Source organism: Neltuma alba, unplaced genomic scaffold, assembly GCF_004799145.2.
Source record: "Neltuma alba isolate B1F8T4 unplaced genomic scaffold, ASM479914v2 tig00002863_pilon, whole genome shotgun sequence".
Lineage (NCBI taxonomy): Eukaryota > Viridiplantae > Streptophyta > Magnoliopsida > Fabales > Fabaceae > Neltuma > Neltuma alba.
This window is the reverse complement of record NW_021633048.1, coordinates 885,784-903,417: the sequence shown is the minus strand read 5'-3', so window position 1 is coordinate 903,417 and position 17,634 is coordinate 885,784. Positions and strand designations below refer to the sequence as shown.

General features: G+C 32.8%; 2 protein-coding genes across 5 annotated transcripts; one reads left to right on the top strand and one right to left on the bottom strand.

The window, feature by feature from the left end:
• The first annotated feature begins 1,962 nt into the window (after positions 1–1,962).
• Positions 1,963–4,974, top strand: LOC114739573 (laccase-17-like). The gene is made up of 6 exons (XM_028927654.1): positions 1,963–2,147; positions 2,259–2,410; positions 2,630–2,874; positions 2,955–3,083; positions 3,307–4,266; positions 4,802–4,974. Exons 1-6 carry the CDS (start codon positions 2,025–2,027, stop codon positions 4,930–4,932), a joined length of 1,740 nt encoding a protein of 579 aa, XP_028783487.1. The 5' UTR covers positions 1,963–2,024; the 3' UTR covers positions 4,933–4,974.
• Positions 4,975–5,638: 664 nt separating this feature from the next.
• LOC114739578 (DNA ligase 1-like) lies at positions 5,639–7,420 on the bottom strand. Of its 4 annotated transcripts, none has more exons than XM_028927658.1 (2): positions 7,080–7,420; positions 5,639–6,587 (listed from the first exon to the last, which is right to left on the bottom strand). In XM_028927658.1, the coding sequence occupies exon 2, from the start codon at positions 6,553–6,555 to the stop codon at positions 5,722–5,724; it is 834 nt and encodes a 277-aa protein (XP_028783491.1). In that variant the 5' UTR covers positions 6,556–6,587; positions 7,080–7,420; the 3' UTR covers positions 5,639–5,721. The 4 variants fall into 4 exon arrangements, with proteins under 4 accessions (XP_028783491.1, XP_028783492.1, XP_028783494.1 ...); XM_028927659.1 differs by having other exon boundaries at positions 7,158–7,420; XM_028927661.1 differs by having other exon boundaries at positions 5,639–6,581; positions 7,158–7,420.
• Between the last annotated feature and the right edge of the window lie 10,214 nt (positions 7,421–17,634).

The window sequence follows — 17,634 nt, the reverse complement described above, 5'->3', positions numbered from 1 at the left end:
TTCCAAGATAATCCTTCTAATAATGATAGTTTTAGCCAATATACTTAATTAGCAAGGATATTTTAGGAATGACAATACTTATTTATTATAAATAACCAACTTAACTTACTTCCTTAATCTCCTCAAATAAGTCAATTGGGTCTTATAATTAGGACCGGAGGAGTATCTCATTTTGTTTTAAAATTAAGGAAAATTTATTTGTAAGTCTTGGATAAAACAATTAAATACAGAGATTTACAAAGAAACCCAATTTTTCTCACAAATTTTACAAGGCTAACTTATAAATGACGCGATACAGATTGGACTTGCAAATATAAATTTTTATCACTTTTCTGTATTTGATTTTCTCATTTAAAACCTTTGTGTAATTTTACCTAAACTTAAATGGTTTGATGAGAATGTATCCTTTAAATTTTAAATAATTAATATGCACTCAGAAGATAAACTAGACGGTATGGAACTTACCAACAGTGATAATGCTAACGGCTAATGATAAAGCCTGAAATAAAAAATATAAGATAATTTTTAAACTTCATCGCCTTCCACTTTCTACAATGAAAACACTGTTTGAACCTTTAAATTTTATCGATCCATTGAATGCTGTTTTTGGTAGAAATCAAGTAGTATCCTTCAACCGATAGCCAGAGACTAATTCTCTCAAAATGCAGACTTGAAACTTAGAAATTTTGGGAATAACTCAAAACAATATGGGTCCATGTGCAAAAAGTTTAGGTCTGAAACCTTTCTTGTCCAATGCTATAAACATCATGGAATGAGCCCAACCTTATATTTTTGCAACCTCCGGCCCAGGAAGAACACTAGAGCTCATAGGGTAATCTTCTTCCCCTTATATGAGAGATTAAGTTTTAAGAACAACTTGACCCAGAAGAACAACTAGGAATCTTCAAAGCAGCATCTTGTGTTGAAATACCTTTCACCTAAAGTCTCCTTTGAAATGTTTTCTATTAAATTAATGAGACTATTCAAAAGAATACATTCAAGCCTATGATCTAACAAAAAATTATTAGTAAATATTGAAGAAATTATAATTCTAAGGTACATTAATGCCTATTGCAATTAAAAATTTTAAATTAGTCATAAGAGGAATTATAAATTAATCTGTTTAATTTTTCTTAGGATGCTTCTCTAATACTACTACAATGTTTGTTTGAGGCTCCGTACTATTGTTGCAGGCTATCTGTCATGTGTTAATAATAATATTAAAAAAAAAAACTAAACTAAAAACAAAAGAGGCCTGCGCATGCATCTACCTTTAAATGACTGCTTGACAGAGACAGGCAGCAGAAACCTCTCTTCTATGTCCTTCTCCTTCATTTCAATATTGCTTTGGAACCAAGAACTTCCGTTGAGACAATTACATCTAACCAATGGACTATGGCTTCTCAATCTCCAGTATCACCTGTGAAAATGACATGGAAATTTCATATTACTAGTTTCACTTCAAAGAAATTCTTAGAAGGATTCAGTCTAAGAATCTGGAAGGCCTCATCAATCAATTATTAATCAATATATAAATATCTTAAAGCAGTGTAAACGTGTAAAACTCACTTTTGGCATGTCTATTTACCAAGCGTTCTCACATTTGCGGCTTCAGTGAATTGAAACCTTGGTTTGGTTTACAACTTAGAACTGTCATTTTCCATGTAAAAAAAGTGTACAAACCAAATCAACCAATAACATATGTATCTTGCAAGAACAGGGGCCTTAGACAAGCAAAATATTTTAAGATTTGACTTAACCAGGAAGGAGGTCAAAGGTAATTGATTGTCTTAGACACCACTCTTTAGTTGTTATGACAGCTCATCCATTAAAATACAGCAAATTAAGCTCTTCTAGTTCTAGATTTCGCTTTCTGCATGAAACAAGTGGTTTTGCATCACCTAATTGAACAGCAACGTTGTCTCATTCTTCTATATATATTGCCAACCCATGATCTCTTCTCCATCCACGTTTCAGACTGAGAAGTTTACACCAACTCTCCCAAAGCCATCATTAGCTTCTGTATGAAAAGAGAGAAAATGGGTGTAACTCTTCAATCATTTTCATTTCCAGCACTCTTTCTTTTCTCAGCGATTCTCACCCCTCAGTTTGCAGAAGGAGGCATTACTAGGCACTACCATTTTGATGTACTTTCCATTATCTTATAGCTAACTTAAGTTTCATGAATATGCCTTTAGCATTCAATGTTCCCATTCACTGTTTGCTCTTTATCTAACGCCTTTAGCTTTCTGGTGCAGATCAAGTATCAGAATGTAACACGACTCTGCCACACCAAGACCATGGTCACTGTCAATGGTCAGTTTCCAGGACCTCGCATTGTAGCAAGAGAGGGTGATCGTCTTGTTATCAGAGTGGTTAACCATGTACAGGACAACATCACCATCCACTGGTAAGGAACATATTGTTCCAAAAGATGTTCACTGAAAAATTCTAAGGAATGCTTGGTCTAACAAAAACATAAAAATGAAGTAGCTCATCTTAAAACAACAAAAAAGCACAATTCTTCAGAGAGACTCACATCTGACACACACAGTTTTATGATTGGTGCAGATCACTTATATTTTATAGATCAAGTCTACTTAACTTCTCTTGGTTGTCTTTTTGATAGGCATGGGATTCGACAGCTTCGATCAGGATGGGCTGATGGACCTGCATATGTGGCACAGTGCCCCATCAAGACTGGTCAAAGCTATGTCTACAATTACACCATTATTGGCCAAAGAGGCACTCTCTTTTATCATGCCCATATATCATGGTTAAGATCAAGCGTCTATGGTCCTATCATTATTCTTCCCAAGCTTGGTGTTCCATATCCTTTCGCCAAACCCCACAAGGAAATTCCCATTGTCTTTGGTAATGAGATATTGGATTACACTAATGTGATTTCTCTGTTTATATTCACGTTCTAACCTAATTATATGAAAATTTTGTAGGAGAATGGTGGAATGCAGATCCTGAAGCAGTCATAGCCCAAGCCTTACAAACAGGTGGAGGACCAAATGTTTCTGATGCTTACACTATCAATGGACTTCCAGGGCCACTCTACAACTGCTCTGCTAAAGGTATCAAGTAACTAGTAAATATATTTCTGTAGGATACTTAACATTACTAGCGGCTGAATCCCAATGATTATTAACCCTCACCGGCTTTCAATGACTACTCATTATTGCTTTGAGCTACATCAAGACTCATACTCACATAAAGGATAGGATGCATATGAATTGAAAGTTTGAAACCCCCACGTGTTTTGATCGTATATAAAGTATAAACCATTGGTTGTGGCAGATACATTCAAGATGAGGGTGAAGCCTGGAAGAAAATACCTTCTTCGTGTGGTAAATGCAGCACTCAATGATGAGCTCTTCTTCAGTATTGCGAATCACACCCTCAGAGTAGTTGAGGCAGATGCAGTATATGTTAAGCCTTTTGAGACTCAAACTATTCTCATCACCCCTGGACAAACAACAAATGTTCTTCTTAAAACTAAATCTCACTACCCCAAAGCCACATTCCTTATGAGTGCAAGACCATATGTGACAGGCCTTGGCACTTTTGATAACTCAACTGTTGCCGGTATCCTGGAATATGAATCCCCATCAAAATCTCTTCACTTGAAGAAGCTTCCACTCTTCAAACCAATCCTCCCTGCCCTTAACGACACTTCCTTTGCAACCAATTTCGCCAACAAACTCCGAAGCCTTGCAAATGCTCAGTTTCCTGCCAACGTTCCACAGAAAGTGGATAGACAATTTTTCTTCACTGTAGGCCTCGGTACAAGTCCCTGTCAGAGCAATCAAACATGTCAGGGACCCAATGGAACAATGTTTGCAGCTTCAATAAATAATGTGTCTTTCACACTCCCAACCACTGCCCTTCTTCAAGCCCATTACTTTGGGCAATCCAATGGAATTTACTCCCCTAACTTTCCTAGCAGCCCCTTGCATCCATTCAACTACACAGGCACCCCACCAAACAACATCATGGTGAGCAATGGGACAAAGTTGGTTGCTCTTCCCTTCAACACTAGCGTGGAGCTTATCATGCAGGACACCAGTATACTCGGCACTGAAAGTCATCCTCTTCATTTGCATGGCTTTAACTTCTTTGTTGTTGGCCGAGGTTTTGGAAATTTCAATCCAAATAAGGACCCTGCAAATTTCAATCTTGTTGATCCCGTTGAAAGGAATACAGTGGATGTTCCCTCTGGTGGATGGGTTGCCATTCGTTTCCTAGCAGATAACCCAGGTTAGCAAGACTTGTGCTTATTATTACTTTACTTTTTTTACAAGGAAGGCTTATGAGCAATATTTAACCACTACTATTTACAAGTCCTCCCTACCAGATTCTCCCGGCAAATGACAAGTGAATAACTTGACAGATTAACAGCACATGATTTGGGGCCTTCGAAATTTCATCTACATGTTTCTTAAATTATTATTGGGGAACATAAACCTGGTTCAGTGCCTATTTGGCTGGCTAAATTTTTAATAATAACCACGTTAAATTCAACTTTAAGTTCAATTAAGGCAACTGATTAAAGACTAGCTTTTTATTTTTGGGCAAGTAGTAGTTAAAACAAATGTTTGTGACCATAATAGCGAGAAACTCATTCTCATTACCATTCTCCCCCTTTTCGGGTTAAATTCGTTTTGACAAATTAACAAACACCCAGCACGTATATGTTGTTTTAACTAAAAGAAATTTATGTATGAAAAGCGCGAGATATTAGTGAAAAGCTCATGGAGTCTCATTGTTGATTTGGTGCTAAAAAATTGTGCAGGGGTATGGTTCATGCATTGCCACCTGGAAATTCACACAACCTGGGGTCTGAAAATGGCGTGGGTCGTTTTGGACGGAGAGCTTCCCAACCAAAAACTTCTTCCACCACCATCGGATCTTCCCGTCTGTTAACTTCGGCCTCAAATTACTCTTTTCAACCTTTCTTGATCGTATTTGGCGGCCCTTTATGGCATTCTTTATTGAGCAAATAACTGTTACGAGTTACTCCTCTCACTCCGGAAATTCGGTGGAGAGAAATTGGTGCTCCTTCTTCTTTTTTTGATTTCAAGAAAAAATTTGTTTCTGTTTCAAGAAAATATTGGTACTTTATTGTAAGCCACCCTTGCATTCTACAGCAACAAGTGTTACTCCTAACTTTGAGATATTCCTGCGTTTAAATGAGAATTCCTATCCAACAAAAAAAAAAAAAGGAGCATTCTTTTGTCAATTGACTTTCTGCTTCCACGCATTTTGACGTTCGCAAGTAGTTTAATCCGAAGTCTTGTTCAACCAAGGGCAGACTGCCACCAACCTGAGATCAAAAAATCTACTACTCACTCTCCCCAAAAAAGCAAAAATTACGGCTCCCATTCCGAAAGACATTGATTCGTAACACTTCAGTACTGGGAAATATAAGCAAATTACAAGGAACACCGGAAAATGGCATATTCTAACAGATGCCAAGTCATAATAATTGCAAGCCTAAATTCACTTGTAAATGATCCTCCACGGTCCGCTGCATGTGTGGGCGTGTTCATAATTTGTTTGATAAATTGAGCAGGTATGCTGCGGCTCCAGTCCACAAGACCAACAAAAATTCATGTGATGTTAATAATGGTTTTGGAAGTAATGCCACAATCAAGTTAATCTAACAAATTACTTCTTAAACAACATCGACGTTAAATGCTAACACACCTGCAGCTACTCATCTCCCCCATGCTTTTTCTTAATCTTTTTCTTAGTTGGTTCCCCTGATTTATCATCATCTCTTCCTACAACATCTTCGTTCTTCCTTTTTTTCTGCAACTTCTTTACCTCATCAGTATTTATTTTATCCTCGCCGCCTGCCATATGTCTCTTTTTCTTTTTATTTAGGAAGTCCTTTTGATCAACAGAGTCTTCATCTCTGTTCTGAACACCACCATTGCTTAGTATCTCTTTTCGGTCATCTTCCCTACTTGCAATCTCATCTTCTGTTTTGATAACCTCACCCTCTCTGTCAGAGAAATTATTCATAACATCCTTCTCTTTCTTTTTCTTCTTCTCCTTTTTATGTTTCTTTCCCTCCTCCAATCCCCCGTTGTTATCACCTAAATTTCCCTTATTTGACCCCTCTTCAAGTTTAACTTCATCAACCACATGCTTACTGCGCTCATCTTCAAGTTTCTTTTTCTTCTTATGCTTCTCTCTCTCAACGGGTTCTTGACTAAAATCAAGACCACCATGAGTTGGTTTCTCTTCATTTTCATCTCCAGCCTCAGCTAATGGCCTGTGATCAGCTTCCCCCACTCCGAATTTCCCTTTGTCATCACGAGTCTTTGATCTACTCCTTTTGTGCTTCCGATCAGAATGTGGTGATTTGAGCTCCTTGTGGAGCTGGTTCAGCTCACTGAATGAACTAGAGGCCCGACGGAGATATGCACTGACAACATGTGAAGCACCATTCTCAGCAGAGATAAACTTCGAGAGGATTTTTGCAGCTTTCGAAAGAGAAATTGGTTTTGCTGATATAGGCTTTCCAGAGATTGTCTTCATTTGTACGCCCTTCAGCCTTCACACATCTATACCTAGAACAAAAGACATTTAAACATCTTTAGTTCCATATCTTTACTCTTACAACTAGCAAAAAAAAAGTTAAGATGAGGAGACGGTCAATCTAATTTTATAACTAACAAGCAGACACGATATGCTGCAAAGATATTAGGACCCATAAGAATGAGTCAGAAGGAACTCTTATCCATCACGTTATCTTGACAAATACAAAGAAAAAGTACTTAGCTCACATACCCCGTTACCAATAGATTAGAAGATAGTTAAACCAAGACAAGACTAAGGGCCTAAGCCCTAAAACTCATTAAAGACTACAAATGCCACTTCCTTTCCGCTCCCACAGCAGAGACTACTTAAAAATATAATCAAGAGAGTTGAGGAAGAGCCCTAGGCGGACGGCGAGTGAGGTTTGGAGATAAATTAACAATAAAGTGTGTAAGTGTGCGGGTGTGTGCGCGCGCGCACAAGCAGTAGACAATAGTCAATCAGCCCATCAGAAGAGCACCAACAAGCAAAACTGAACAGAGCAGTAGCACGATGGACGAGGGTCTACGAGACTGAGAAAAGCATGGAGGAGGAAAGCTTACGAATATGCCGAGGGGAACACAAGTTTAGGCCTAAGATTGACGCCGGTGAGATGCAGAACGAGAGCGAGTCAGCGGGAGAAGGAGGAAGCAGCATGCAAAGTAAACCGGAGCAACAGAGCGAGACCGACGAGTTGAGGAGAGAGAGTTCGCCGTCAACGTCGGCGCCTGATGGGGGACGAAGGGAGGTCACCGGGCTTCAGATACGCTGAGTCCCAGTGAGACTGAGAAAGAAGCCCGCTTGGCTAGGGTTTGGTCTTCGAAAAGGGGAAACGAGAAGAGAAGCTATTGCTCAATTTTCAATTTTTTGTATTAAAAATCAAAGATTCGTTGCAAAACAAAAATTCCTGCACCTATGTGAAACTAAGCCCTAAATTTACGCTCTTGCTCGCGGGTTCCATGTCGTATGGGCCCATTCCTTTTCCCCTCTCCAAACGTTTGGTTCAATTCCACTCCAATGAACATGAAGCCCAATGGGCCCTGTAATGTGCATAAATAACAAATTGGTAACGAGCCTATCAAATCAAGACTTAAAAATTGATAAAAAAATTTCTGTTTAAAAATTTAATTGACTAAAAAGGAATTGAATTTGAGCAGAGTGTAACATATCTTCTGCTGTGTATAACATATCATCAATGATATACAACAATCATCAATACGGAAGTCATTTACACATAGCAAAAGATATATTGTATTATACTTACTGATTATACTTGCACGCGCTCAAATGCATGTCATTTTAGCCAATTAAATTTTTAAACAGAAATTTTTTACCAAAATTTTCCTACTTTTATTTCTTTTTTTGATTCTTCAACTTTTGTCCATCAAGGGAGTTGCCCATACAGTTCAGGAAATCCTCTCAAGGGCCAACGGAATATTAAACGGTGTTAAAGTAGAAAAGAGGAGGGAAAAGAAGATGTGGAGAGTGGAGACGCAAATGCACTGCTGGTTTTGCAACAGTCTTCTCCTATGTTCTATACTCGTCACATCCTTAACAATTAACTAGAGTAATAATCAAAAACTCATGGACGCAAAAACACAAAATACGAGATTGTGTCGAATTGTCAATATCCTCCTCTAATCTTAAATATAAAATCCATTTTATAGTATAAATAGGTCTTATATTTATGATTGGAGGAGTATTATCAAAAGAAAAAATGACAATAAATATAAGGAAACGTTCTGCACGGCATTTCACACTTCAATTGCTGCTCTCAGACTCCATTGAAGGCCAGAATATAAAATTAAACTAATATTGCAGAAAATCATCAGTAAACAAAAGAAGTGAACAAAGATACATAGACTTTGGAATTGAAGTCCAAATCGCACCCACATTAGCGTACCTTTTCGAATCAAATGCACTTTTTGATGAGGAATGAGTAAATCGAATAACATTTGTGACTATCAGAGAAGTAAATCGAATGGTAGAAATTCACTCCCTCAAAACAAATAAAAAGATTCGTCCTCCCTCAAACTTTCAGTCACAAAAATCCACGGATTTCGTAGGAGCAAATCGCCTTGATGGAGAAAAGTTAAAGGATTTAAGAGGGAGAAAAGTAGAGGTATCAAATTAAAAATTAAAAAAAATTATAAATACCTGCAGAATGACTTTTGCAAAAAACAATCAAGATCTAAGAACTAATAGAATTAAGCCTAGGAAAAAGAACTAATTCCTCGTAATATCAAATCAAAGTTTGAGTTTTTATTCAGAGATGTGCCTATTTTTAATATCCGATAGTTTTTCAAATATAATTACCTCCAGTCAAAAAATACTAATGCATAACAAGAAAAAAAATCCAGACTTAAGAGCAAGCAGATAATTTATATGTATAAAATTAATAAGGTGTAAAAACATCTTATATTCATAACGGAAAGAAAATGGTCACCTAAAAAATAACAAAACAAATAAATAATAATTTATATTCTTATTTATAAGTCATTTCCAATATATTATATTAAAAATTAAAAAAAAATTAAACCTTATTAAGTCTGCATTAAAATCTAACAACTTTTAATTTTACATTATTTAATATATATATATATATGCATTTCAAAAATAATAATAATCTGTACAATTATAAATAAAAGGTAAAATAATATATTCATATTAAAATTTAGTGATGTGGTTTTAAATAAGAAAAAAAATTATTCTCTAAATGTGTTAAAATAGAACTAGAGAATGAATAGCAAGTAAGTTGAAGAAGTTCACATTAGAGCTGGGAAATGGATTGATTTGTTCTTTTTTATCAGCTTAGCTTGTTAGCTTGTTCAAAATGAAAAAAAAAAATTTGAAACAGAAAATTTCAAAATGTGCAGCTAAAATTTTCAAATAGCAGTGAAGGAGGGAAAGTCTAAACCGAAATTAAGAAAATATGAGAAAATGATTAATATATCCTTCTGTGATGCTTAGAAAAGGATGTTGTTATTTTGTATTTCAAACTTATTAATTTATGTTTCAATCTCACTCTTTTCATATCAAATTTACTCATTTGGTCTGAGAAAAAAAATATTATTCTGTATTCCAAACTGACGCGAACACATATTGTAATAAGAAGAATGTTGTAATCTTGTCATTTTTAAATTAAATTTAGTTATTGTTCCAAACTGATACAAAGATGCACTCCCTCCGTCCCATATTATAAACAATATTGGAGTCATCATGTAGATTAAAATATTAGTTAAGATTAGTTAAAAACAATAAATATGTAAAAATTAGAAATTTTTTCACTAAAATGCCTTTATTTATAGGGGGAGAAGTATAAAAAAGAGAATAAGAAAATTATAGAAGAGAGAAAATGTGTGATGAGAGATGATAGTTTGAAAAAATGAGATAATAAATATATTGAGTATTAAAATTAGTAATTAATGAGGGCAAAATAGAGAATTGGTTACAAAAATTTAAAACAATTTGTAAATATTTCTTATATTTAAATACATGAGGGAGATGGTAACTGTTGCTTATAATATAGGACTGAAGGAGTATTGATCATTTCCTTACATTTTCATAATTTTAGTTGCTTGTATTTTTAAAATGTTAGCCACATTTTTCTTGGAATTTTCTATTTTTAAGATTTTTTTGTTATTTTCTCTTAAAAATTAAAAATTTGTGGGGTTTTGCGATTCACCAATTTTAAGAACAACACGTGTGATTACAACTCATGGTCTCATGCTATGTCTTCCAATTATCAACATAAGTAATGATTAAAGATTTAAAGTTAAATTTTTTGGCACACAAAACTTTAAAGTTAATTAAATACTCATTCCCATCTATCATTTTCACAGCTACAACACCTCCAACCACCTTTTTTTTTGTTTTTCAAAAATTATTTGTGACGATAAATAAAAACGAATTGTAAGAAGACCTTTGTGTAATACTAAGTGTGTTTTTTATAAATTCTCTCTAAAAAAAATTTTCTTTTAAAAGTCTCACTTATAATATTTTTTTCTTGTCATCAAGGATTCTGAGTATGTTTTGCATTTGTCTTTCTAAAAAAATATTCTGTATCAAAAATAGAATTTGACCATGATCTAATAAGGTGTGTTTAGTGACGACTTTCCGAATTTTTTTTAGATTTAGTATTCAGAAGCAAAAATCCTAACATAATCTGTTGATGAGTTGAAAATAAGTAGTCTTATTTGGTCTAGAGTTTTAAATATCAAACTTTGTTAGTTTATGATCAGGTGATTAAAAAAAAAAACTCCATTTCAGTCTTACTTGTAAAACTCAAATAATCCGTTTAGGTATGATTTTGATTACGCTTCACCCGATTAGAGATTCAATTCGCCCCATTTACCCTATATTCAAAATAAAGTAGGATTTTAAAATTTTGTCCCATAACTAGGATAGTGGGGAATATAATATTATTCAAAACCTAGCCATGTACGTGTGGGATATACACATAAATGATATTATTATGAAAAAAAAATAACTTAACCGAATCAATACTTTCAACCTGCTTTTCTAGTGACAAAATGTCAAATGATCAGCCGATGATCATCTCATATTTAAGATGCAAAGAAAAGATCATCTAAAAAATAAAAAAGCAAATAAATAAATATGCTGGTAAAAAAAACAAATAAATAATACTTTTCTATATCTGATATAAGTTATTTTTAACATATTTTGTTGAAACTAAAACAACCTTAAACCTAATTAGCTCTACCATAAAATCTAACTATTTTTAACTTCGTCCTATTTAATATTCCCACTGGTTTATATTACAAGAAGTCTTTTAAAAAAATTTCCTCTCATTTATAAGATGTTTTGATAGTTTCAATTAATATTAAATGTTTTTTTTAACATATGCCCATATTTAATAAGAGTGGCAAGAGAGATGTTAGAATTTAATGTGATTATTAAAAATAATATTGAAAATCACTTAATATTTATAACAAATTTTGATACTTTTAATTATTTTTATTAGTACACATGAATTAGTTAGAAATGTTTGAGAGAACATACACATATTTTAAAAATAAATAATAAGTCTATATAATAACAAATTAAAGGTAAAATAGTATATTTATATAAAAAATTTAATAATGTAACTTAAAAATAGGATAAAAAATTTTTATCTCTCCACTTTATAAATATAAATAAGACTAAAAAAGTTTTTTTTTCCAACGACTAAATAAGGTGGGGTGGAGATAGATGTCATTAACTTCACATAAGGACTGGAGGAATGAATTGATTTGATCTTTTTGATAAACTAAGCTTGTCACCTATTTTTGGTTTTTTGGCCAAAGCTTGTAAGCTTGTTAAAAACCCTAGTACCTTACGGAGTTACGGTGTTGTAGATTCACTAATTTTAAGAACAACACGTATGATTACAACTCATGCCATGTCTACCAATTTACTAACATAAGTAATGATTAAGGACTTAAAGTTAAATAAATATTTATTCTGGTTTTCTTTTTGAAAAAATCCTATCAAAAAATATCTCCAAAATTTCAAAATCTCAAATTAAAAATAATTATAAAAATGTATTATCGTTTACTTTTTAAATGTTATAATTACTATTAAAATGTAGTGAATCAGACTAATTTAAAATTTTAAAATTTAACTTTTTTTTTGGATTCTCCCTTCTTTTTCATTCCAACCAAAAATATTTTTTTAAAAACCCCTCCAACCACTTTACCAGCATCTCAGTCAATAGAAGGCGATTAGGTCATAAAATTTATTTAAGAATAAAAAATTATAATTTTATCTTGCTCAAAATTACGAATTATATGTTTTAACAAGAAAAAAAACGCGTTACTAAACTTTAAATATGGAAAATCTTTTAAAAATATTATTCATCTCTCATTTAGTCGATATAATAAAGACCACTCATGCTGGTCAAAAAAAAAAAAAAGGACCACTCATTCCTTTTAAAAAGGCATCGTATAATATGGAGTAGATGCATCAGTTATTTTCTAGAACAATGAGATGGTCCTATAACATTGGCTAGTTTACGTAACAAGGTGGAACATCAGTTAACTTTTTCCCACCAAAAATCATCCTGCTAAGGCTTTTTTAATGGAAAACATCTTCCTTTTAAATAGAGATAAACTTAAAAAAAATCATGTCATTCTTAAATTATTTTAATACTTCAGTTGTATATTATTGATTTTGATAAAATAGTTAGAAGTGTTTTATATTTAAGAAACAAAATAAAATACCTCCATTCTTTTTATTCTTCAGATATCTTTTAAAAGGTGTCGATTTTGGTGTTCCCATAAGATAGTTGGTAAAATGAAGGACATAATTAAATTGTTTTTCTCAAAAATGCTTTTTAAAAGGAACCTGTACCCTTTATTTTATATGAAGTCCATACTATTTGAAACCACATAAAAGGATACATTTTTTCTTCGCATGAGCATAAAAAGATACGTATAGTTGGGCCTCCTGTCAAAGTTGCCGATAGCTCCTTGTCCTGCTAGAGCATGAAAATACTACTGTATAATCTTTGATTGGATTTGAAATAGGGAAAATGACATTTAAAAAAAATTAAAAATTAAAATATTTCAATTCAAACATCTAAAACTTCAAATCTATGCTTGATCGGGTATTTTATAAATATAGTTAAATAACAAAGCTACCCTTATATCAAGACAAATGTTAAACATGAAATGTATTAACAATGACAAGTTATTTATTAATAAATTGTGAATTAGCAATGATAAGTATTAAATAACTAAGGATAAGAAATGTACTGGCAATGACAAATTTGATAGATTTTTTTTTAAAAAAATATGATACAAGGGCATTTTAGTCATTTGACTATATTTACAAAATACTAAATCAAACACCACTTCGTTCTTTGGAATTTTGAGCTCTTAAGTATTTGAATTGGAATATTGCAATTTTTAACTTCTTTTTATGTCATTTTTCCTTTGAAATATCTAATTCTATTTTTTTCTCTTTTCTTATTTTTCTTACAAAATAAAGAAAAATATGAGTAGACTTTATGGGGAGACTCCTTTTTATCTTATGATTTTTTTTTTTGGATAAAAGATCAAACTTTATAAAAGGGTAAAACGATTACACGCACAACCCAACTGATGCATCAGAGCATAAATGAGAAGGGCTTAAAAACATAACAGAGAACACAGAAGAAGAACAAGAAAATAAAAGGAACGCAGAAATCAAACAAGGAGGGTATGCGTAAATCAAAAGAGGCGACGTGGACCACGTCCCCATAGAACTGTGGAAGGTGCCAGAAAGCTCCAAAACCTCCAAACGTGCAAAAGATAGCTCGGAAGAAGAAGTTGGTGAAGATTTATCTTCATCTCGAACCAGCAAACATGGACAAGTGGATGGAAGCAGACTATCAAATAACAGGAGCAATGGACTAAGGTTGGCTACAAAGCCCAAATTAGGCTTCTTAGAAAAAATGCAGATGAGAACGGAGCAAACAATCTTCCAAGTAGAAATAAATGAAGTCAATTAATAAGTACAAAGAAAATAAATAAAACAAGGAAATCTATGATTGATAAAACAAAGAAAATAAATTAAATAAGTACAAAAATCTACACCTATTTATTTAATTATAAAATATGTGCTCATCATCCAACAGTGCATCATGAAAGAACTCAGTAATTTCAAATTGTGGTTTTTGGCAACTTATGCTTAATTTAAGCTGAATTGGTCCTTATGCTTTTGAACAGATTTGGTTGTGGTTTTTGGACCCTTGGAGGGGCTAAATCGGGAAAAAAAATTAACTGCCACATTTTACCCTATATTCATAATGAAGTAGGATTTTAAAATTTTGTCCTATAACTAGGATAGTGGGGAATAATATTATTTAAAATTTAGTCATATATGTGCAGGATATACACGCAAATGATATTATTATAAAAAAATGACTCAACTGAATCAATACTTTCCACATGCTTTTCTAGTATCAAAATGTCAAATGATCGGCCGATGATCATGTTCTGTGGCTAATTAAATATTCACTTGTGCGCTGGATCAAGTCCAAAAACTGAACCTAATTGTAGACGATCTGGCATGTTATTATTACTCCTTCCTATCTTTAATATAAGACTCATTTAACTAATTTGATTAGATTAAGAAAGTTAGGTAAGTTAGTTAATTATAAGAAATGTGACACGTTTTTCCTAAAATACCATAGTTATCTTTCTTAATACCCCATCTTTCTCTTTTATTTAATTATGGTTGAGGGAGCATCCATAAAAGTATTTTAGAGAAAATTGATAAATATAAAAAATAGGTCTTATATTCAGGACTAAAACTAACTTAATAATTGGGTCTTAGATTAAAAACCGAGGAGTATTATTTTTTATATTGACCGATTGCAACCACCCAGCGGTATTCGTACCAACTGATATTATTCAAGTGTTAGTCCAAGTTCATTACACACACACATATATATATAAAAGAGACTTGAATCGAGGTCCAATTATAATTAATTAATTAATTGCCCTATAAATTTTACACACAGACGTTGTAATTATTATTATGAGGTTTAATAGTGCTTAAAAAGGAGCGAACCTGTCAATGTCACACATGTATAAAGAGAGAGAATTAATTAGGGCTTTTCCCAAAGGTAAAATGAAATATCTAACCAAACAAATAGAATGAGAAAAAGTGATTTTGTACCTCAAGAATATTTTTTGCGTTGCTAAAAATAAGAATTCACAAATAAAAGCATGATTATAAATATTAATATATTGAATATTCTTTTTGTAAAAAAATTCTTAACCTTGCCCCAGGGGGCCTACACACACACATTGTAATGTTGTAATTCTTTTGTGATAGATATTTTAACATAGTTCACTGTCCTGCCTTGGTACCTTTTACTATATAAACAGAAGAAAGGGTGACATTGTGTTCTACCACCTCCTCCTCCTCAACCAGTCCAGGCAGAGGTAACCCCCACACACGCCAGCCATGGCCTCGCCTTCGTCGGCACCGCCACTTTCCGGCAACTCTGCTTCTTTTCCGACGACACCACAACAACCAAAGCTTCCATCTCTGGACGAATCCAGCGCTGTTCTCGCCGCGGAACGAAGAGAAGGAGCAGAGAAGCCAGCAGGTTAGTGAAGTTTAGTCTATATTCCCCACACACACGCACACACAGTGATGATTACATATATGAACTTCTTCATCATTTGATTAGCTTGGAGCATTTTCATGGCTTTATTGATGAGTTTCATTCTTCTCGTAGATATAATTAATTCGTTAGTACGATGATGTCTGATTCTCAGTCATCCTTCTTCTCGCTAGCTACATACGATGTTAATTATATGAAAGATCGAGACATGTTCTAGATAATATACACCAGATCTGTCAAGAATAACTGTGTCTCTGCGCGCGCGTGCTAATGGTTTTCCAGTGATGGCCCCCACCATCACATGTGAGTGTACTGCTTCGTTAATTTATAATTTGTGTTAATTAAGCTATACTAGTACTACTCCGTTCTTAATATAAGACTCTATTTAATTTTTATTTTGGTCTTAAATATAAGACCCAAATTTACTTTGTCTCTCCTATTTATACATTTTTTTCAAAATAGCCTTTCTAACAATGATAGTTCTAGTCAATACACTTGATTAACAAGGATATTTTAGAAAAGACAACACATATTTAGAACAAATAATTAATTTAACTTACTTCCTTAATCTCTTCAAATTAGTCAATTGGTTCTTATAATTAGGACCGGAGATAGTAGAACTTACAAATAACGACTCGTATTTATCTGAAAAAACAATTTGCAATTTTGTAGGATAATTAGGGAAATGGGTACCATCATGATGAGGAAAATGTTGCCATTTGTTTTTCTGTTAAGTTCAGCCTTTGAAAAATTGTCGCCATAAGTTATGTAAACCGTTCCTATTTTTATTGATCGAAGGTAAAAAAATAGTTATATGCACAGCTGACATTATGGTCAGTATAGTACAAGTGTGAATGAGAGAACTTTTATATTAAAAGAAATTAGATTGTGAGAAAAGTATATAAGTAAATTGATCCATTAATTTAATATTTTATGATATATTTGTTATGTAATGCTGCCTCCACTCCTTAATATATATAAAAGCCAGTTGACTAATAAAAAAAACTAGTTAAGTTAGTTATTTATGATAAATAGGTCTTGTCTTTCCTAAAATATTCTTGCTAATCAAGTATATTGACTAGAATTATCATTATTATAATGACTATCTTTAAAAAATGGATAAATATGAGAGACAAAGTGAATTAGGGTATTATATTTAAAATCAAAATAAAAATCAAACAAACTCTTATATCTAGGAGAGAAGATAATATTAAATATTCAAAAGTTAAGGAAAAAAAAGCTCACGATGCATAGATGATTAACCCCACTAAACATGATGAAGAAATGACATAATGAATATCACCTTTTTTTTAATTATTCTTTTTTTCTGAGTTTCTCCTTAATTCTCCGATGGGTAAACCAAGTAATAAAAAACTAATTGTTTTATATAATCATGGTGTGCATGTCTTACCACCAAATTCATAAGAATTTTAACTTTTTTTAAAAAAAAAGTTTGCTAAACAGACTGTCTTCGAATTTATTTGTATCTATATTTGTCTATACAAATACTAGAGAAATGTGCAGTGGTTGAGTTTTATATACAAAAAAGGAAAACCTAAATATGAGATTTTTAATTTGATCTGCAGATAACTTACAGAGATGATTGATTAGTATACAAAAAAAAAAAGATGATTTCCATTTAGTTTTCTATTGCATAAATTATTTACAGATCTACACGTGTCTATTATATATATATTTGTGTATAAATGATATAGACAGAATTATAAATTAAATGGGAGAGTGACAGTTTAAAACTCAGACGTGCCAAGTAGCAAATAAAAAATAAACACATCAAACCACATTCGTCTTCTTATTTTATTTTTTGGTCTTAAGAAGACAGCTATGCACGAAGATAATTGTTGTTTTTTTTTTCCTTGGATAGATCATATCATTGTCGGTTCCATGATTTTAGAGTATTAATT